The sequence below is a fragment of the Ambystoma mexicanum genome, chromosome 1p, assembly GCF_040938575.1.
Source record: "Ambystoma mexicanum isolate Mex_15411 chromosome 1p, UKY_AmexF1_1, whole genome shotgun sequence".
Lineage (NCBI taxonomy): Eukaryota > Metazoa > Chordata > Amphibia > Caudata > Ambystomatidae > Ambystoma > Ambystoma mexicanum.
In genome coordinates, this window is record NC_090921.1 from 317225770 (window position 1) to 317249188 (window position 23419).

The 23419-nt window shown below is 47.6% G+C and overlaps 1 protein-coding gene across 2 annotated transcripts in view; it reads left to right on the top strand.

Moving 5' to 3' along the window:
* Positions 1-3367: 3367 nt before the first annotated feature.
* Positions 3368-23419, top strand: part of LOC138569651 (serine protease 57-like) — a 111777-nt gene continuing 91725 nt past the window's right edge. Inside the window, exons 1-2 of one of the 2 annotated variants that reach the window (XM_069647812.1) lie at positions 3368-3448; positions 7867-8023. In XM_069647812.1, the coding sequence (XP_069503913.1) occupies positions 3379-3448; positions 7867-8023 (227 nt within the window). In that variant the 5' untranslated portion in view covers positions 3368-3378. Of the gene's footprint in view, positions 3449-4087; positions 4482-7866; positions 8024-23419 lie in introns of those variants that run through there. The other variant, XM_069647822.1, reaches the window with a different exon arrangement.

Below are 23419 nucleotides of genomic sequence, written 5' to 3' on the forward strand. Positions count from 1 at the left end.
GCTACCCCTTCAAAAATGCTCAAGATCGCCTACATCACATGCAAAGCATGTCCCTCAAGGAGCAGAACTCGCTACCCCTTCCACAAGGAGCTGCACTGGCTTCCCCTTCCTCAAGGAGCTGCACTGGCTTTCCCTTCCTCAAGGAGCTGCACTGGCTTCCCGTTCAAGCATGCTCAAGACTGCCTGCATCATATGCAAAGCACGTCCTCAAGGAGCTGCACTGGCTTCCCCTTCTTCAAGGAGCTGCACTGGCTTCCCCTTCCTCAAGGAGCTGCACTGGCTTCCCGTTCAAGCATGCTCAAGACTGCCTGCATCATATGCAAAGCACGTCCTCAAGGAGCTACACTGACTTCCCCTTCCTCAAGGAGCTGCACTGGCTTCCCCTTTAAGCATGCTCAAGACTGCCTGCGTCATATGCAAAGCACGTCCTCAAGGAGCTGCACTGGCTTCCCCTTCCTCAAGGAGCTGCACTGGCTTCCCCTTCAAGCATGCTCAAGACTGCCCGCATCATATGCAAAGCACGTCCTCAAGGAGCTGCACTGGCTTCCCCTTCTTCAAGGAGCTGCACTGGCTTCCCCTTCCTCAAGGAGCTGCACTGGCTTCCCGTTCAAGCATGCTCAAGACTGCCTGCATCATATGCAAAGCACGTCCTCAAGGAGCTACACTGACTTCCCCTTCCTCAAGGAGCTGCACTGGCTTCCCCTTCAAGCATGCTCAAGACTGCCTGCGTCATATGCAAAGCACGTCCTCAAGGAGCTGCACTGGCTTCCCCTTCCTCAAGGAGCTGCACTGGCTTCCCCTTCAAGCATGCTCAAGACTGCCCGCATCATATGCAAAGCACGTCCTCAAGGAGCTGCACTGGCTTTCCCTTCCTCAAGGAGCTGCACTGGCTTCCCCTTCCTCAAGGAGCTGCACTGGCTTCCCGTTCAAGCATGCTCAAGAGTGCCTGCATCATATGTAAAGCACGTCCTCAAGGAGCTGCACTGGCTTCCCCTTCCTCAAGGAGCTGCACTGGCTTCCCCTTCCTCAAGGAGCTGCACTGGCTTCCCCTTCCTCAAGGAGATGCACTGGCTTCCCCTTCCTCAAGGAGCTGGACTGGCTTTCCCTTCCTCAAGGAGCTGCACTGGCTTCCCGTTCAAGCATGCTCAAGACTGCCTGCATCATATGCAAAGCACGTCCTCAAGGAGCTGCACTGGCTTCCCCTTCCTCAAGGAGCTGCACTGGCTTCCCCTTCCTCAAGGAGCTGCACTGGCTTCCCGTTCAAGCATGCTCAAGACTGCCTGCATCATATGCAAAGCACGTCCTCAAGGAGCTGCACTGGCTTCCCCTTCCTCAAGGAGCTGCACTGGCTTCCCGTTCAAGCATGCTCAAGGCTGCCTGCATCATATGCAAAGCACGTCCTCAAGGAACTGCACTGGCTACCCCTTCCTCAAGGAGCTCTAGCTTCCCCTTCCTCAAGGAGCTGCACTGGCTTCCCCTTCCTCAAGGAGCTGTACTGGCTTCCCGTTCAAGCATAGTCAAGACTGCCTGCATCATATGCAAAGCATGTCCTCAATGAGCTGCACTGACTTCCTGTTGAAACGTACTCAAGACTGTTTGCATCATATGCAAAGCATGTCCTCAAGGTACTGCACTCGCTACCACTTCCTCAGGAGTGGCCCTGGCTACCCCTGAAGCATACTGAAGACTACTTGTATCACCTGCAAAGCATACCCTCAAGGAGCTGCACTGGCTATCCCTTCCTCGAGGAGCTGCACAGACTTCCTGTTCAAGCATGCTCAAGACTGCCTGCATCGCCTGCAAAGCATGTCCTCAAGGTACTGCACTCGCTACCACTTCCTCAGGAGTGGCCCTGGCTACCCCTTCAAGCATACTCAGGACTACTTGTATCACCTGCAAAGCATACCCTCAAGGAGCTGCACTGGCTACCCCTTCCTTAAGCGGCTGCACTGCTTACCCCTTCGTCAAGAAGCTGCACTGGCTACCCCTTCAAAAATGCTCAAGATCGCCTACATCACATGCAAAGCATGTCCCTCAAGGAGCTGAACTCGCTACCCCTTCCACAAGGAGCTGCACTGCTTACCCCTTCCACAAGAAGCTGCACTGGTTACCCCTTCAAGAATGCTCAAGACTGCCTGCATCATATGCAAAGTATGTGTTCAAGGAGCTGCACTCACTATCCCTTCCTCAAGGAGCTGCACTTGCTAACCCCTCCTCAAGGAGCTGCACTGTCTACCCCCTCCTTAAGGAGCTGCACTTGCTACTCCTTCCTCAAGGAGCTGCACTGTCTACCCCTTCCTCAAGGAGCTGCACTCGCTGCCCCTTCCTTAAGGAGCTGCATTTGCTACCCCTTCCTTAAGGAGCAGCACTGGCTACCCCTTCAAGCATACTCAAGACTGTCTGCATCATATTCAAAGCATGTCTTCAAGGAGCTGCACTCACTACCTCTTCCTTAAGTAGCTGCACTGGCTACCCCTTCAAGAATGCTCAAGACTGCCTGCATCACCTGCAAAGCATGTCCTCAAGGAGCTGCACTGGCTACCCCTTCTTCAAGGAGCTGCCCTTGCTACCCTTTCCTCAAGTAGCTGCACTGGCTACCCCTTTCTCAACACGCTGCACTGGCTACCTCTTCAAGAATGCTCAAGACTGCCTGCATCACCTGCAAAGCATGTCCTCAAGGAGCTGCACTGGCCACACCTTCCTCAAGATGCTGCATGGCTACCCCTTCAAGAAGGCTCAACACTGCCTGCATCACCTGCAAAGCATGTCCTCAAGGAGCTGCACTGGCTACCCCTTCTTCAAGGAGCTGCCCTTGCTACCCTTTCCTCAAGTAGCTGCACTGGCTACCCCTTTCTCAACACGCTGCACAGGCTACCTCTTCAAGAATGCTCAAGACTGCCTGCATCACCTGCAAAGCATGTCCTTAAGGAGCTGCACTCGCTACCCCTTCCTCAAGGAGCTGCACTGGCCACACCTTCAAGCATGCATCCCCTTTGGACAGTGCTCCGTTGCTTCCCTGGCATGACTGCGCTTTTTACATCCCTTCCACACACTAGAAGGGATTTTAAAGGCAGGTACAACCGGTGACACTGAGTGAAGTCTGGTTTTGGGTAAGATATGATTTCCGTAAGCAACGTTCTCACACATAGAGCGTTTGTGGGAAGGAGGGGCGTGGGCATGAGGGCCCATGGACTTCAGACTCGGTCGGCAATGGTCCTTGGGTACGGTTGCAGTGGAGGATTTCTCCATAACTGCCAAACCTCACGTCCCTCGAAACCGCAGGACCCTCCTACGCCCTCTCTGGCTACTTAACACCAGGAAGGAAGGGAGGGGACACAGTCAGACGAGTCCAGCCAGGCGACTGTTTCTGCAGGCAGCATGAGATCCAGGCGAGCCCCCAGCCTGCTGCTCACAGCCCTCTCTTTTCTGGTGGCTGCGTCTAGAGCAGGTAAGGGACCAAGGAGCCCAGGAGGAACGGTGTAGGCAAAACATCTGGAGGTTGACAGATTAAGCCCCTCCGGCTCCTGCAGTGTGGGGAGGGGGCAGGGTGGCAACGTCGCAATCATCTGATGTTTCTGCCAGTAGGTGCCCAGGACTCCCTTCCAGGATAATTGGGAGAACTCTGCACTCTGTGGTGCTGCGTCAGGCTGGCAAAACGACTGCTCTCTGGGGTTGGAACTATGCCAAAGCAAGACACTACTAGGCAGCCTCCTATTCTGCCAGTAGCAGTAGTGGGGACCATATTGCCCCAGCAAAATATAATTGTGTCAATGGCTGCAAAAATTCTTACATCAGCCAGACACCGCACTTGATGCAAGTGGATAAGACATTGGGATGGCGCAGCGTTTGATACAAGGGGATACGATACCCTTGATATGGCTTGGCACTTGCCACAAGGGCAGCTCACCAATATCAGACAACAGGGCAGACTCTGCTGCTGGGGCAGCTCTCTGGTGGCAGAGCGGGGTTCTCTTAGACAGGCCAGCAGAGCGGCATTAGAAGGCCACGCGCGCCTCTGCGCCGCCGGGCAACGGCAGCTGCCTGCTATCACAGCAAAGCAGCGCCCGGTGCCGCTGCAGTTCCCAAACGGCACAAGGCATAACAGCATTCAAGTATAGTGGCGCTCCCTGATGTCACGCAGCACAGCAACACCTGATGCTGATTGGGCGGCATACTCTGGCTCATAGGCAGCTCACTGGCACCACACGGCAAGAAAGCAGCTTCTGGCGCCAAAGGCAGCGCTGCAATCGCCTGAAGCACAGACAGCGCCCGAGCTCAGATGTCACACAGCACGGCAACACCTGGTGCATACTCTGGCTCACCGGCAACTCCCTGGCATCACACGGCAAGAAAGCAGCTTCTGGCGCCAAAGGCAGCGCTGCAATCGCCTGAAGCATAGACAGCGCCCGAGCACAGATGTCACACAGCACGGCAACACCTGGTGCATACTCTGGTTACCAGCTGCTCCCTGGCATCACACGGTAAGAAAGCAGCTTCTGGCGCCAAAGGTAGCACTGTGATCGCCTGAAGCACAGGCAGCGCCCGAGCTCAGATGTCACACAGCACAGCAGCGCCTGGTGCTAGGACAGATAATTTTTTACAGTGGAGCGCTGGGCACACAAGAGGCGTTTCGGGAAGCACCGGGTATAGCCAGGGGGGCAAGAGTGAGCGGGGTGGGCACGAAAAAAGCCCTACTACTTTCCCCCAAAATGCAGTGCGCTCGAGTCCATACGCCAAATCAACTTTTTTGGTAACATTAGTGTCAGGTGGCATTTTAACACATACACATAACAAACAAAAAACGGACCATTACAGAGGCAGGAAATGCATCTGTTAGACCTTTGTGTGGCAGAATATAGGCACACCCACTAATTTGCATATCTATTGCATCAACAGAAGCAGGGGCACCGACTTCGGGTCTTCTCGGCTGTCAGCACTCCAAAAAAAAAAAAGTCCTATGGGTAGGTGAAGGAGGGGGCGCGGACCGTCGTACTCGGCACCCCTGAACAGAAGTGACTTCACATAAAAGGACATTCATTGCAAGGAGCATTAAACGTCTTTGATACTTGGAGGCACCATCGAAGTGACTTTAGAATAAGTTGCCATAAATAAGTCAAGTGACAAACAATTATGATGCAAAATACCTAAATTGCACTATTATTATATATGCTGCAACTCTGTAGTCACTGGGCTTTGTTAATGATATCATGATATATTAACATAGGCTACAAAGTGAATCACTTACGGAGCTGCAGGTAAGACACAGTGTGATTAAATGAGTTCCCCAGGATCATACACTTTTGTTAAATGGTGAAACTAGGATCTGGACAAATTAAGCAACTGAGCACATCTTCCCAGGTTTAGTTGATATGGATATTCATTAAGCTGTTCCTTTACGTTTCATGTGCTTAAATAATACTTTATTGCAATGTCCTGGCAGCAAACCACATTACACAATAAACTAGCCTTCCACAATAAACTAACTGTACACTATATATACACGCTGAGTACGGCTTTAGTTGTATTCTCCCCATCCTGCATGCAAAGTCACAATAGCATCATGCACATTAATGTGAGCCTAACAAACCCCCCTTAGGTTTTAAAGCCATAGTAATTTTTTCATTATGCACTCTTCTCACTTCTGATCACGCCCCATTCACATTACAAAAGTCCCTGCTAATACCCCCCCCCCAATAGTCCCACTCTCTCCCTCCCATCAGTGCCTAATGGCTTCCATTGTAATGCTATTTTGACACAGAGCAACATATCAGCTCCTTGGGAGAGCCTCTGTGCTACCAAATGGGAAAGGTGTCCTGCTGCCAGGACAATGAGCGTGCTGAGCAGGAACACTTTTCTCCTGCTGGCACCTACATTGTCCTGCCAGCGGGGCACCTTTCCTGTTGGACACCCTCATTGTCAATGAGGGTGCCCATTGAGAGAGGTTTCCCGCTCCTAAATGGCCCGATCTGGCTATTAAAAGAGCCACTTAGGGGGCAAGCGGCCCTCCACCCCCACTTGGTTAAGCCGTTAAGCCACTGGGTATAGCTGAGAGGTTTCAGTGGACATAGCTGTAACCTCTTTGTGGGCACAATTTATTTGTTTATTTTATTTATTGGTATTTATAATGCGCCTATACACAAGGTGTTTCAAGGCGCAACACGACGGGGGGGATGACAAAAACCGTCCTACTAGGCCTTGTGACATTCAGATCGTGCAAATAGCAGTAACAAGAAGTGCAGGGGAGAGGGGAGGGGGGAAGTGCTGGTCAGGGTGGCTGGGCCCATGGGTTAAGCGAATGCCAGGGGAGTCCAGGTGGACAGTGCCCGGGGAAAGCAAATACTGCCCGGGAGAAAAGGTCCACACACTAAGTGCGAGGGTCGGGCTGGAACGGCTCAAGGGGTGCAGGCCCAGCCAGGCTAGTGCAGGGGGAGAGAACACAGAGGACAGCAGGTTGGGGGTCGGTAAGAGGAGACCAAGTACAGGGGTAGACTGGTCGAGGAATCCCTGGTGCCCTGTAAGAATCTGAAGGAACCAGGCAGCCAGTCAAAAAGAGGCAGAGGGGGATATTAGCAAGTGAAGGAGAGAGGAAAGGAGGAAGAGAAAAGGAGGGTCTTGAGAAGCTTCTGGAACTCAGGCAGGGAGTCTTTTCCAGAAGCAGGCACTTGCAGAGGACAGAGAGCTACCCCCCACTCTCTGCTTGGAAAAGCATCTGATCTGCAGAGAGTTGGAGCTAGAAGACCGAAGGGCTGAAGCAGGGAGGTATTTAGGGAGAGAGAGTTGAATGTAGTGGGGTCCCAGGCCGCAGAAAGACATGTGGATGATGCAGAGGGTCTTGACCTTGATCTTCGCAGCAACCACGGGCCAGTGGAGAGATTTTAAGGCTGGAGGGATGTGGGCCCTGGGCTTGAGGCCAAGGATAAGTCTTGCAGTCCTATTCTGGATTAGTTGAAGTGGGTGAAGGGAGGAGTTTGGCAGATTGAGGAAGAGGATGTTGAAGTAGTCCAGCCTGGAGAGGACCAGAGCTCTGGAGACATTGAGTTTCTGAAGGAAGGTGAGGAAAGGGAGAATGCCTCTGAAGAGGTGCAGCTGAAAGTGGGCCTTCTTGGCAAGTTCTGTGATGTGAGGAGAGAAGGAGAGAGAGGAGATGAAGATGACACCAAGGATTTTTGCCTCACAGGAGGGTGAGGGGAGTGGGCCCATGGATGGCGCCCAGAGTGTAGGTGGAAGGAGGGAGCTTGGGTCCCAATAAGAAGGATCTCTGTTTTACTGGCATTAAGGCAGAGATTGCTAGCAGAGCACCATGCCTGAATAGCAGACAGACAGTAAGGAATGAAAGAGGAAGAGGAGTAGGCAGAGGAGAGAAGCTTGAAGGAGAGCTGCGTGTCGTCTGCATAACACTGGAAGTTTGGTGAGAAGGCGGAGATCAAATGGGCTAGAGGGGCAAGGTAGATGTTGAAAAACCAAGACGTGAGGATGGAGCCCTGAGGGACAGCACAGGTGGAGAGTGAAATGGACGAGAGAAAATGGCCCAGTTGTATCTGGGAAGGTCAGTCAGAAAGGAAGGAGGTCAACCAGTCCAGAGCCAGGTCTGTGATGCCAAGGGTATCACAGAGCTGATTTATAAGAGTGGCATGATTGACCGTATCAAAGGCAATGGCAACTGCTGCGTTTTTTGAGTGTCAATACAAATACATTTTTATGGGCGATAGACACAGCTGTGCTTTGTGATGGAGCGCTGCACGTCACAGTTTGATGGTGTTCTGGACTGTGGTTTGGGGTGGTTTTATTGGGTTAGGTCGGGCTCTGGGTGCACCTTGTGGGGGCCGTGTTGGATGCTGCATTGAAGTTTCTGTTCCCTCTGCACAGGACACCTGCCTCGAGGCTGGATAGTGGGAGGAAGAGAGGCTGCACCCCATTCCAGGCCCTACATGGTCTCCATGCAGCTGCGCGGAGAGAACCAGTGTGGTGGGGCCCTGATACGACGCCAGTGGGTGATGACGGCGGCCCACTGCTTCGATAACATGTAAGTAATCTCTCGTCACCACGCCCTTTCTTTTCTTTCTAGATTTATTTTCATTGAGGTTCAATGAGTGTACAAGTGTATAACATTTCCTCGTTATTAGTCAAATAAAGCATTCATTGTGGGTAGACCAATGAATCGGTGAAATTATTGAAATTTACTAGTAGGGGTGTATTGAAATTCGGCTTTGAGTAAATATTCAGACAAATTCCTGCTGAAAATTAGGTATTTGGCTTTTGCTGAATACTTAATTAATTATCACTATAGTTTCCCCTGCAAAAAACAGCTTTGACTGTGGGCCTGGAATCATTCAGGCATATCATGTTTATCCTTTAAACGGATTAATAAACAAATACTGCTGTAAATGTCTTTGATTGAGTACAGGCAGAGCAGAGGTGTGAAAGTGCACACAGTCTCAGACGTTCATGTGCTGGACAGACAGACTTTCATCTGGCGGTGTGCTTGGGAGGGGTGAGCGGAAGCAAAACTGTCAATAATGTGTATGTATCTCTGGCCTCCCCTGTATTTTGCAGTTGAGGAATATTGAGCTGGAGCGATAGTGTTTGAAGTCGCTATTGGGAAATGGTATTTTCTTTAGGCGCTTATTGATCTGCTGATGACCTGTGTGAGAAATATGAAAGTTACGGGTCCCAATCTCACCAATTCCAAATCCAAATAATATATCTAAGTGGATTAATATAGCTGTTGCAGATATGCCAGTAAGTTCCAAATCCTGAGTAAAATATCTCAGGAGATAGTGTGCCTGCAGCAGAGAGGTCATTGTAATATCAAAACATATGTTACATTTCCTGCCTTCCATCTTTGAATTGGGTAAAAGTGACAGATTTTACTAAAGAGCGTGGACATATGTTTGTTTAACCAAAATGCCCCAGTCTGTGCCAGCAGAAATATTCCTCCCAACATTAGAGTATTAAAAAAGAGGGACATTTGTGTAATAAAGACGGGGAGATACAAGTTTACAATTTATAAACCTTGGGCTAAATGGATGTACAAGTGAAACAAATAAAATAAACATGCAGGTGTCAATTAAAGATCGGAAACTCAGCACTATCCCTTCCCTATAGAGTCCGGCGAGAGCCATGGAGGACTCAGCTTTCCCTATGCATTTATTTCTGGTGTCTTTTACAAAGGCCCCAAAAGACCACAAACATACCCCACCGAAAAAAGAAACAAAAATATTATCCATTAATGAAAAGACATTTTTCAAATGCCTCATCCCCTATCAGTACCAAAACTAGAAAGCATGGCTTTAGCATCCCAGACGTTTGTGTTCAGCCCCACTTCAGCAATGTAATAAATGATGTAATCACTCCTTTTGTGTTTCAGTGCCTTGATGGAGCCAGAAGGCTAAAGTTGAGCAAGAACATTAGAAGTTATAAGCACACACATCTCAGTCTCCCAGCAGGGCTTGCATACATGCATAGTATAAATTTGTGCACGTCTTATTTACTTAGGCCCTGCTCAACAAGCAAGACATATGAATGCACACAAACATTCAAACGGTGCTGTTATTGAACAGTTTATTTTCTAATAATGTATTCCTTTTTTGGTTTACACAAACATCTTCCGTTGACAACAAAAAAGAAATGCAATAAAGAATAGATATACATATTTTAAAGTGGGCTTTTAATGTATAAAGTGTTTTTCTTGTCTACAAAACTTTATTAAAAAGGCAACTATTGGCTTAGTGTTTGACTGTGGCCAAATGCTTGTCAAACTATTCGGTATTCAGCTGTATACTTAAATCTACTATTTAGTACTCCCTTATTCACTAGCAGGAACAGCTCAGGGGTTAAGCACTCGCCTCTGACACGTGCTCGCCTCTGACATGAGCAAACCTGCACTTCCATCCCAGCAGGACCGGCTTATTCCTTTATCCTGCCGGAGTCCATAAACTGAATGACATTAAAATGGCAGATCATAACTATTAATACATCTCTTAGTAGCAAGAGAATTTCAGCATAAAGCACTATATAAAAACATGATATTATTATTACTATTAGTAGTGGTATAAGAAGATTAAAACACATTGCACTCTAGGATCACTGTATCCCTTCTGAATCACTGTAATGAGCCATCAATCTTAATTTGGGGACCTCTGTGAGGCATTAAACAGATTAGGAATCTGTGTAAGACACACTATTTCATTATTTAGCAATATATGCCAATTTGGACAGCTTGCGAACAGGGGATTTGACATTTCTTCTGTCGTGCAGGCTGCTTGTGCGCGAGACTTGGTTTCAATGCTGCTTAGGCCCAAATTGCACATCTCTCAACTCACACACTTTAGGCGGTTGTCACCTGCCTTGGAATGAATGCATTCACCTGCCAAGCCTCCTAGTCGTCCCTTCATTTCAATGGGCTCTCACCCACCGAAAACAAAATTCTCTTTTTTCATTCACCCTGGGCAAATAAAAGGTTGAGAGGTATGAAATAGAGCCTGGTCCGTTACAGATCAGTGAAGCCTCCCTGCTATGTATGTCTATTAGCACTCCTGTCTGAGATGCTAATTAATTTTTGTAAGGGGGTTTAGCAGTGTGCATCGCGCACACGCCAAATTCCCTTAAAAATCTAAAATGGCCAGAAGAGTGAGTGCAGAATGGGGGGCGGGGAGTAGCTGGGTGCGTGCCAGAGGCCTAAGGGGGGTTTGGAAGGAGTGGGGAGCTGAGCAGGAGGCAGTATGGGGCAGAACAGGCAAAACATGTCAGCTGTGGTAGAGGCGCCAGTGGCCATTTTTATATAGTGCACCCACATTTCTGGGCACCTGATTGGATAACACCACTCCCAAATCTGTTAATGGGGTTCAATCCCTATGTATTTTTTCCACAGCCTAAGGAGGAGCTGGAAGTCATTAGCTTTGGCTCATGTGGCGATTTTGTACACCCACTCTTAGCCCAAATCTAAGGATAGAGTGTTGCGACAGTAGGATGGTATTCATGAATAGAAACACATCTGCATTACTTTGACTATGTTCCCCCTGTCCACACTTGGTCCTAGTGTTACCACTTTTGGTACATGTAAAAACTGGACTTGAAGCCCTGCCTGCATATCAAATAGCCACGCACCCTTCCCTTAACATTCCCATGTTCAAACTTATGAAATGTATATTATTTTTTTCAATGCTATTCTGTATAATTTGTTTGCTTATTAAGTTTTTATATGTATTTGAAAGCAAGACTTGGGGTTCACATAAATTGTTTTAGTTCACTTAGCAGGATGTTTAACAACATTCTAGCGCACTGATAATGCTGCTGCTTGCAACTGTAATTGACCTACTACTTAAATCATCCTAAATAAAATATTTGATTAAATTGTTAACTTGCAATATATGGAGACTCACGAACTTAGTTGAGTACATCACATCAGTGATTTGCCTAAAACCTAAAAACAATACATTTTCACCACCATTGGAGATGTCCCAAAGGCTTGGGCAGCCATGGTTCGATACACCCAGTGCAGGATCGTACTGAGTTGAGGAAAACCGGGGCTGTACTCCTACAGGACCACCACCATGTACAGCCGCACCAGATCTGAACCACTCTGGTGTTCTGAAAAAGGTTTTACCTTTTTCAGGGAGAAACAGGCTGTCGGCCTCTGCATCATGGATCAATTTTGTAGTGGTTTCAATGCCGCGTCAATGCTGCGGTCAAGGAGAGCAAGAAACACTGCCCCCACCCTAGATTTGAGGTCTGCCCAACATCTTCCTGTGTCCAGCGGCCCCTCCATCTCTGTGGTTGGTGGCCTTTCCCTACAACACCTTAACTTCCCTCTCACAGAAAACATAAAAAAAAACCCTTCTATCCTTATTGGTGAGCGGCAGGCTGGCAAGCACGGTCAGAGAAGTCCCGGCTGAGAAACTAAGGGACTGACAGAGGTGAGCACCAGTGTATCGGCAATACCGCAGTGTCTTCTGTTTCTCTGTGTCATAGGAGAGGAAGTAGTGGCACAGCAGGGATGAGGCCTGTTAACAGCTAAGGGAGGTCAAGAGCTCCTTCCTTCGCTGTGCTCCGACGCAAATGATGATGTCACCAGAGTGTCAGTGAATGCTGGCGCAAGCTGGAGCATTGCCGTCACCAAGTTCCAGAATTGACTTGTTGGGGGGAAATTTCAGCCGGGGTCAGCTGGGCCGTCTGCGGACCCCCGGGCAGGGAGGCCCCAACTCCTCCCGCGTATCCCAAAAATGAGTATGAGGCACACGCAAGAAGCTAGGTGGTTCTGCTGTTTATTAACCAACGGCAAGGATGGGTCAAGGATCGTACGCGTCCGTCCTGACTCTCTCTCAAAATTCGTGGGGCTCGCAGGCCCTTTTTACCTCAGTATGACGCGCTACTTGCTTCACCTGGGAAAGTTAGCAAAAAACCTATAGTCACTCTGGATTGGTTCCTCGAGTGGTAGGGTTAGTATAGCATACGTATATAGAACGCTGTTAGTGGTTAAGGGTCAGTCAGGTGGTATACTTGGGTTGTCCCTTTTATTAGATACATGAAAATAGTTACATGAAGACCCCTGATGATTGGCTAATGTTAATGGCGTCAGTGATAAGTGCCCCATGTTCTAATTGGTCCACTCGCGAGCCCCCCAGCTTGGGACCATCGTTGTTCCCAGCTCGCGGTGCACCTGCCAGTTGCAACAATGTATAACTATGTGTTTGTGCAGACAATGCGTGGATTTGTTCATAAGCATGAGAGCAGACTACTCCCACCGCCGCAGATGTCCATTGAGTCGCTTCATTGTTGGTGCCTGTGTCTCAAAACGTGGGACCCAGGCGCCTCCTCCCTCCTGGGCCTGGCACCCTGTCAGGTTCGGCTTGGTCACGTGAGGAGAGACCGTGGTTGAGGCAGAATTCTGCACATTTAATGTTGTATTTTCCACTGTGTGTCTGGCTTAGTTTGCAGGTGTGACCTTGGCTTCGGCTTGTGGTATGCGAGTTTGCATCATTGCTCCCTTGGCTGTCTGTTCTCGCCGGGCTCATTCTGCAGGGTCAGCAATTGTACTCTTGCTCGTTCAATGTTCATGGAGACTCTTGCTTGCGGCCTACTTGGGCCTGGTGCATAGGTGGGGATGTTTGATGCACGGCACTTTGAGTTACAGTATCATATTGCTTTTTCCCCAGTATCATGTCTTCGTTATATTTCTCATTGCAATGCATGGGTTAGGAGAAGCGTCAGCAAGCATTTTAGATGAGTTTGTTGTGCGTCTTGCGTTTCTGCATTTTGAAAAACCTATGTGAAAAATAATAACGATGTGCGTCAGTGGGTTTGTCCGTCACCTACGTCATAGCACTGAATATGTTCTTCGTGTGGATTGGTGTGGGAGTGACCAGTGTGCATGTTTGCACGGGTGTGCTGACAGTTGGCTAGGTTGTCATGGCATCTCTAACTATGTGTTCATTTACTGTTGAATGGTTCAGTCGAGTTCATCCATGCCGCAGGAGTCGGCTTGGGCAGGGCAGGCTGGTGGGCAGGCTGGTGGGCACATCCGTATGTTCCTGTACCAGGGTATTTGGTCGTCTCGTAGATAGGCAAACTCCTCTCGTGGCAGGTGTCTGGGCTGCGATCCTCTAGGCCAGGGGCGTGAGAGGATTGGTGGGAGTCTTTTGTTCCATTCTCCCACTTCAGTCCCCCCTCTGGTCGACTTGTCGACCACAAACATATCATTCTCATTATCTCCTCTTACTATCCATATTTTAGTTACTCCTCCCAAGTGTCCATAATGGTTGACATGGTCTTCAAATGACCAATACATATATACACAGGTCCCTCCAGGTGTGCAGTATACCCATTTCCCTATGTAGCTCCTTGGGTTTCTTGGGTTTTCGAGCTTCACAGATGGTGGGTCCAGGTGGTTGGTGATGATCTGTTTGCGCAGTTTTTCTCTTTCTTTTATTATTGTGCCTGTGTGCTGGCCATCATCTGTCGGCATCAAGGGGTGCATACCAATCATTTCGATCATTTCGTCTGTAGTGCGTGCCTTCCGGGCCTTCCAAAATCTTATTATGTTCAGTGCAGCTCCAGCCAGTATTATTCATCCAACTATAATCCTTAGTCCGTCTGACAGCCAAGATGGCATCCATGACCATAACATTGAAAACCAGCTGTCATCCTTCTTCACTCCTTTACTTTCTTCCATCATTTTGGAGTGCATCTGGGCCAGTTGTGATACTGCTTCTGTCAGTGTACCATTGTCAGCATCGTTAGCAGGAATGAATGTGCAGCATGCTTGTCCTATCTTTGCGCAAACTCCCCCTTCCATTGCTGTAAGGAGATCTAATACATATCTGTTCTGTAGTGCTACCATCCTCACTGCTCGCAGTTCCTCTTTTATTGCGTTGAATCCATTTACTGTAGAATTAATTGTCATCATTAGCTCCCATCGAGTTATCTGGAGCCATTTTGCGTTTGCGTAAGCTTGTAGTCCCGGATGTATTATTGACTAGAAGAACATTGCTGCTCTGCTGAATAGTCTGTGTTCTGGTGGGATTGAAGTGAGTGCTGTTTCCGACCTTCCCCATAGGTAATTTCCTGTCAGAGGTTCTCCTTGTCTCTTCTTTCTATTCAGGACATTGTTGTTGTTGTTCTTTTCATTCTCTGACCCCTTCTGAGGTTTTACAGATCTCTTCTTCCTCTTGTTTCCTTCATCCATTTTAGGGAAGTTCGCCACATTTACATGTTTCTGGGGCACCACTAGTGATGGTACATTGACGTGTACCATTGTGGATATACCATTCCACAGAGGGGGCAGTGTGTGGTATGCCTTGTTTCCGCAGGCCCAGTAATGGTCCATTAATACTGCTGTTCCTGCTCCCCCCTCAGGTAACTCTATCACGCTTGCACAGTTGGTGTTGTATCCCACGTCCACTTCTCCTCTGTGTTGGTAGCATATCTTAGGTGCAGACAGCGGCAGTATGCTTATTGGGTCTTCATCCTTCTCCATCCACGTCAGCATGGGTACGTACTTGCCCCAAATCGTCCAACATCTGTTGTTGTGTTCATCAATAGTTGTGATATTTTCTCTTGTTACCATGTTGCTGCCAATCACTCCAATGTCCCATTTGTTGTCCATGTACACCTTCCCTGTTATTGTTACCAGTGGTCTTTCCCAACATCCTTGTTTACCCGGAACTTCAGTGGCGTATCTGTCACATGGTATGTATTGTAGTGTTACTTTCTTTGTTTCTCCCTTTTCAGGACCACTTGTCATGTATCTGAATGCTTCAGCATCCAGACTGCTCTTGTGGTAACTCAAATAAGTCTTGAGGAAGTTGTTTTCGTATGGATATGTGTCTCATGTTTTCCACACCAGTTTCACCACCGTCCCTTGGAATCTCCCTTTCGTTTGGAACAGTGCCAGGAATATTATACATCATGCTGTCTTTTCATCTATTTCCGTGGCAACAAATGTTCGAGAAGCGCTCATGGCGTATGGGATCAATGAGCAGACGTAGCAGCTGTCTTCTGTTGTCTGCTTACCTATTTGGGTCATGTGTTGGTACCACATGTTGTTCGAGACGTGTGCTGAATCTGTTATGTAATTATCAATACCTTTATTATCTGAGTATGTGCTACGTTTTACTCTATTTCCCTTATGTGGAGGCTTGCTAGTACCACCTGACGTAACACCTGTTGCAGCCGTGGGTAGGGGTACATTAGGTTTGGGTACAGCCAAAATATTGATAGCATAACTTTTCTGCCATACAGAGGCAGCCAAAAACCCAGTGATCATCAAAATCCCTATCATTTTTATTACAGAAGCTAGTCGCACCGGCATTTTGCTCTTACCTTGCTGCAGTCCGGCAGCTTATTCTTGCGACGTTAAAGTTGCCCGCCTGAAAATTCTCAATAGGCTTGTTATTAGTGTTAGTTGTTGTTTTCAAGCTCTCCCTATCAAGTAGTCGTTCAGTGCCCAGGCGAAGAGCTGTTCCCACGCCAATCTAAGCGATCTGTCTCTTAGGGCAGGCAAGTGTTGGTGAAGATGGGGCATTGATTGTTCTATGCCAAGATAAATGCTGTGTAGTAGACACGTACCCTCCTTCTTTTTAGGTACTTTGGCCTTTTTATGTGATAGACAAATTGGTGTGATAGGGCTTCAGGGTAGTTATCGTCTGAGGGTAGCATCTACTCCTGGGCAATGAACTTTGTTAGTTATCTGTTTTCTTAGCAATACAATAATACGCGATACCTGCATGTGCGAGAAAGAAAGAAGAGAACATTCAAGTGTTTACATGTTTATATGTGCAAGACAATGTCCTTCAATTGGGTGGTTACTGTAGTGGGTAGGGGGTCGATGGGCAGAGGGTTTGGGCTCAACTGGCAGAAGTCTCTTTACTCTTTGATCGTGTGACCATGGGGTGGGCGGTATAGGAATTACCAGTTTCTATTTCAGTAGTTGTCTCTGGGGAATCTGGGGGGTGGAAGGGTATGGAGACACTTAGGTCGTCAGCCGTGGTAGAAGTCTCTTCCTCCGTGGGTGACGCTGTCGCTGTTCTTCCAATGGCCCTTTCGGTGACGCTAGGGAAGGTCTGGAGTTTGCAAATCTTTACGTCGTGTAGGTGATTCCAAGCACGCTTATCCTGCAACTTTACTGCTCTCGTAGATGCCTCCTCTACAAGGTGGGGACCAGTGAAGCGTGGGCTGTTCCACTTTCTATTGAAATTGCGGAGTAGCACGTGGTCACCTTTAGCAATTTTGCACAGTTTTTCCTTTTCCGGTCCCTTGGTCCTCGTCTTCTTGTTGGTAACTCTTAGACCCGCCCCGCGTGCGCTCGAGCTGTTGAGACACAAACACTACACTAGTAACCAAAGAAGACACATATTGGTACATTTCATCACCAAGAACAGTTGCAGTGTTTTCATAGTCTGTGAATGCCCTTGATGTTGGCATTAGAGGAAGGCGCATTTGTCGTCCGGTCACCACCTCATGAGGAATGAGGTGGTGGTCGGAGCCTGGTCTATTCCTCAGCTCAAATAGAGCTAGCGGAAGGCAATACAACCAACTCTTCTTTGTTGTTTGCTGTATCTTTACAATTGCCTCCTTCAGTAGGCCATTCAGACTTTCGCATTTACCGTTGGCCTGCGGGTGATATGCACATGCAAATTTACGCTTGATGTTCAGTAAGGATGTGATGTGCTGGAACATTTCATTAGCGAAATGCGGGCCGTTATCCGACCGCAGTACCTCGCACACTCCCCACCTGGGGAAAACCTCCCTCACTAGAAATTTAGCTGCTCTAAATGCATCTGGATGTGAGCAGGGTCCTGCCTCAATCCACCTGGAGAATGGGCATACTACTACAATCATATACCTATTTCCTTGACATACGTTGATCATATCAACATAGTCAATATGGATGTGCAGGAAGGGTCCCTCTGGCCGGGGTATAGTACCTTTTATCACTTTCAGCGTGTGACCGGCCGTAAACTGTTGACATGTGAGACAATTGCTGATAAAATTTGTCACATGGGAATTTAACTCGGGACAGAACCAATCTTCCCTAATTCGTGCTGCAATAACTTCCTTGCCTGTGTGGGCTGGGTGGTGGAGTTGGCTCAGGGCGGTGTTCAATAGTGCCAATGGCATTACCATCTTTCCAGTGTTACCCTGGCGCCATAGTGCGTCAGTTGGTGACTTGTACATCCTCTTTTTACCCATATTTCTTTTTCTGCCATTGGTGCAGCCGCTTGTAAATCCATTATATGTGTGGCTGGGAGATGGGTGTACCCTTCTCTTATCAACATCTCTTTAGCTATCCCCCTCCCTCTCCCTCTCTCTGACTCTGGGGGGTTCCATATCTCACCAAAATATGCGGCATACTTCGCATGTGCGTCTGCTGCTGCATTTCCTTTTGAGATATGATCTTCTCCATTAGTGTGTGCAGTACATTTGACCAAAGCTAATTCTTGGGGGTCATATATTACTTCAATTAATTCAGCTTATAAGAGAGCATGTTGCACTGGGGTGCCGTCAGCTCTCCTAAACCCTCTTCTCCTCCATTTGGACAATCCTGAGTGGACAGTAGACGTGACATATGCACTGTCAGAATATATAGTTACTCTTTTGTCAAAGCTTTCTTTCAACGCCAAGATCAGTGCAACCAATTCTGCTGCTTGAGCAGAGTAATGTTGTGGTAATTGTACGCATTTCACCGCCACATACACCAATTCCTCTGTCATTTTTACCACTGCTGCCCCAGTTCTCCTTATACCATCACTTTGGTCTATTATCGATGACCCATCAATGAACAAGAGCTGTCCTCCATTTATCGCGTCCTCTTCAACTTTTCTAGTACATGAGTACATTTCGGTATTCTGCGTACAATCATGTGCATAGTCGCCTTCCTCAATCACTTCCGCTATAAACCTTGCAGGATTAACTGTGCTGCATCTAACAATTGATAATTCTGGTCTAGATAAGATGATCTCTTAACCTGACGCCCTCTGCGTGGTTAGTGTGGACTTAGGCTTGTTCAATATTGCAAAGAGTGCATGTTCCACAAATAGTGTGGTTGGGCACCCCATTGTAATTGAGGATGCTTCTCTACCGCGAAGGCAGCTGCGGCGAGACCTTGTTCGCAAGGGAAATGTCCTAACATTACAGGATCCAAGTGACCGCTGTAAAATGCTACTGGTTTGTAACCCATGCTTATTTTTTGAGCCAACACTGCTTTCATTACTGCTGAGTCGCAATGTGAAAATATAAAGAATTGTCGTTCATAATCTGGGGTGGCCAGTACTGGAGCAGTTGATATTGCATCTTTCAGTTCATCAAAGGCCTCTTTCATTTCCATTGTCCACCCCAATTTTTTCTCCCCTTTGTTAGCTTCTCTTAATGCCTCAAGTAGGGGTCCTATGTACGAGCTGCAATCAAATACCCATGCTCTACAGTAGTTGCACAGTCCCAGGAACTGCTGCAGTTCCCTCACCGTTTGTGGCAACAGCGTTTTTGATATGGCCTGTGCTCTTTGTGGTGCAATCTTTCTTCCGTTTTGGGATATGAGCTGACCAATGAATAGTACCTGTTCCTGACAGTACTGTAATTTTTCTTTGTCTACCTTGTAACCCTTTTCAGCCAATATTGTCAGCATCTTCAATGAGTCCTCTCTGCATTTTTTTCGCTTGTGCTGCAAATTATTATATCGTCAACATACTGCAACACTGTGCTTTCCAATTCAATGTTTCCCAAGTCCATCTGTATTAATCTGTTGAAAATTGAGGGTGACTCGCAGTACCATTGTGGCAATCTGGTGTGTTTCCATTTTGTGTTTCTGTACTTGAAGCTTGTTAGATCTTGTGAGTCTGGGTGCAGTGGTATTGAGAAAAAGGCATTTTTGAGGTCAATCACTGTAAATCGTGATGCCTCTGCTGGAATGCCACACAATATTGTGGCCGGGTTTGCTGCTATGGGGTATTCTGCTTCCACTATGTTGTTCAAGGGCCTGAGATCCTGGATGAAACGCCAAGACCCTCCTTTAGCTTTGCGCACTGGATATACGGCTGTGTTACATGGTGATTCTGATGGTACCAATATGCCATTATTTATAAGGGCCGTTATTGTTTCATATATGCCCTCATCTGCCTCTTTTGATAGTGGGTATTGCTTCACTCTAGGGAGTATTGCACCTTTTTTCAATTTTATTCTTACTCCCCCACGTCATAGGGACTAGTAGTCCATAATGATGTTGGGACTTTTGCCATATCTTCCTCAAAAAAGGGAACTGGGGTGGATGTGGGTGCTTCAAGTGCCATTGCAATTTTCTGTGCGACTTGTGTGTATGTAACTCTTAGCCATATTTCTACACTCATCATAAATACCATTTCACCTTCTTCCCTTTCTTCTGAAAAGAGCTCCTCGTCTGATACCTGGGTGAGCCTGCATCCCTCAGCTAGGGCTATCACTGCCCTCCATGCTCTTCCTTCCCTGTTTTGGGCATGTACTGCGATATAATCAGCAGTTGCTATAATGCTCTCCATGCTCACTGAAATCACCTTTCCTTCTTGTTCATTGGCTGGTGTTTCTGGTCTAAACAAATAGGCTGTTGGCCTCCTCCAGATCTTTCCTTCTATTCCTGGCATCCATGCGAATGCCATGTCTGTTCTGTACTGGAACAGTTCGCCATCTACTGGCTCAGCCCTAATCACTGTCTGTCCACAATATGCTTGCATGATTTGTCGTGCAGTGAGCATGTTTATTCCAGGAGTGGAGCAAATTATGCCGTCCTCCGTAAAGGAGATCGTCATATTCAACTTTCTCATATGTCTCTCCCGAGTATGTTTACTGGTGAGTCCCTAGAATATAGAAGTGGGACGGACATGTCATAATCCCCTATCGATAAGGGAATGCTATCAGTAAAGGGAACCAACCCCCTAGCCCCAGAGAATCCTTGGGTGTTCATGGCCTCACCTGACATCTTAAATTTACCTTCCCTTATGCAAGACCGGGTCGCCCCGGTGTCAACAAGGAATGATAATTTGTTGTCACCTATCGTTACCTCTATGCGTGGTTCCTCCGCACTATTCGGTGTTACCGACAGGATGGGACACACCAAGGCCGTCTGTGGGCTGTCCTATTGAGGGTATAATGATTGACCACTTCCTGTGTAAGGGTTGTGTCCCAGGACCGTCACCCTTCCCAGTTGTGTTTGCTGTAGTTGTGTATTGGTAGAGGTTATTTTATGGTCTTGAATTTGGGCAGGTTGCTGTACTTGCTGCACTTGATGTTGTTGTGTTATCGCTACCTGTTGTTGTGGTAGTGAATATGTCTGTGGCTGTTGTTGTGTTACTAGTTGTTGCTGCACATTTCCCGGTTGCAGTGCCTGCTGTTGTTGGGTGTCCTGCTGTTCTCCTGTAGGCCCTTGTTGTCCCTGTTCTCCCCATGATGGTGTGCCTGGTCTCATTCTACATGTGCGTGACATGTGCCCTAGCAATCCACAAATCCAACATACCGGTGGTTCCCTGTTCTGCCATGGAAAGCTCCCTGAATTGTCCTGGTATACTGGTTGCCCGGTGGGGCAGAAATTTCTGAATCCTCCCCCTTGCTGTTGTGTGTTATAGCCGTATCCCCTCCCCCTCATCATTCCTCCCCTTCCCCTGTTATAATTATAATATCCAGCTCCTGGCGTTGAGTATCCTCCTCCCATGTTAGTCGTGTATGGTTGGGGTGGTGGCAGCTGTTGTGCTACAATCTGTGATGGTTGTATTTGGGAGGGATCTTGTGCAGCCACTACTTGTGTGGGGTTTTGAGCCATTGTTGCAGGTGTAGTTATTAGTGCACCTTCCATCGTGTATTTAGTAAGTTTTTTCTGTACCAATTTAGCCTCTTCCGCTTTTCTATCCTCTTCCTTTTGTTTCATCTTTTCTTGCCATGTCCTACAATGATGTACTATCGTCAGCTGTATTTCTGGCCATGCTTTTGCTTCCATCCCTACTACCTTCTTCAGTTGTTCCTGAACTGCTTCCGGGAGCCCTTGTATTAGTATATGATAGAATATTGCTGGTGTATTGTCCCATTGTTCTCTAGTTTCCATACGCCACTTCTCTTGAATTTCCTGGATATAATCAACAGGATCTTCGTTCTCACGCATCTTGCGTGATGTAATTGCTCCTATGTCTGATGTGTCCGGGTAATGTACCCTCAGCGCTTGCCATAATGCATGTCTGCAGTTTGCGAATGGTGCCCCATCGTGTGATGTGTTTGTTATTGTGACCCCGGGGAAGCCTGCTCTCTTCCAGATGTCATCTGCTGCATCCCCCAATATTGATATTAGAAGGCCCTTTACATCCCCTACTGCCAGTTTCTGTCCTGCGGTGTGTTTTTCCATTTCATATATCCATTTTCCCACACCTCCACTTAATGATGGGAGCCTGCACTTTATATTTTCCTTGTCTGCATGCTTCCAAGGGACGTATTGTGGTCTAACCCCTCCCCTCTCCAGAAGTGGCATTAAGTTGTATCCTGTTTCACCCCCTGGGTTCCACAAAATCGAGTCCGTGTACCCCTCCTCTTCTTCCGTGTCTTCTACATCGTCAATTGCGTCCATATTTCCCCTGCTCGTAACTGTTTCCCCTCCATCTCTTCCCCTTCTTTTATCATTTCCTTTATTTAATGTGGGCGTGTGTATTCGTTCTCCCTGCCTGCGTCCAGGGAGGTCTCTAAGCCTGCCTGCGTAGGGTGTCAGTTCGTGGGGGACGGGTGTAGGTGGGCATGTTGCACGTAATGAGTGTGGGGTGGTGGAGCATGTTGGACGGGATGATGGGGGTGTAGCTGCACGTGACTTCCTTCCCGCCATTCCTTGCTCTTCCCCCTCACTTCCCTCCAGGTCTTCCTTTCTCCTGCAGGCCCATGGTGATTCTCTATTTGTCCGGGTGATGTATAATTTATCTAGGCTTTCCCTTTCACTATTTCTTCCTTCCCAGGGACGTCATTTGGGGGTCGCCAGAGGTCTCAACTGCGACCTCTGAGGTCTCCCTTGCGACCTCTGTGGTCTCCCTTGCGACCTCTGTTAAAAAAAAAAGAAATAAAAAAAAACTTTTTTTTTTTTTATTTTTTTTTCGTTTTTTGTAATGCAAGGTCCTGGAGTGGCTGGCTTTCATGTTAAGGCCCTTTAAAAAAAAAAAAATAATAAGACAAACAAGAACAGGAGTGCCACAAGTCTAACACTTTCAGCACTGACCCTAAATAAGAAAGAATAGGAAACCAAATAATGTGTCTTTCTGGAATTCTGTACAATAATTGCTAAACTCATTAAAGGTTTATTTCAGGCACACTTCAGGGGGTGAGTCACTGATTTAGTCTGTTCTTAAACGCCTCAACTCAGCCTTTAATCCTTCTGAGGTCGATAAATGAGTACCAAGACAGGTTGGGTGATATTGGGTGTATATTTTTTCTATATAAAGCGCTTAAGTGTAAGTGCTATATAGTAACACATCATTATCATTTGGTCATGGACGTCTGCTTGCATTCATAGTAATTTGGTAATATGGGCCTATACACACTGACCTTAACGCTACATATGGCAATCCATTCTTGCATGAAATGTACATCACATTATAGTGATATCGTAACCATATTTTTCGTACTGTACAATGCTGTGATGTCACTTCCTGTTTTGGCAACGGGTGAAAGGTTCGTGTTCCATCGCTTCCCGCGATATCACTTCGGGGTGGGGTCAAATGATATCAGTTCCTGTGATGTCATCAGGGGTCAAGGGTCGTGTCATGTCACTTCCGCTACCCCTGGCATTTTGGTGAAATGACGTCCCTGTTCCTTCCTTCTCCATTCCTTCTTCTTCCTCACTACAAAAGCCATCCAGGAATGGCAACCCCCAATCTGTCCTTTTCCCCCTAATCGTTACTGTTTTTAAGTCTATTAGATCCATTCCTCCCGT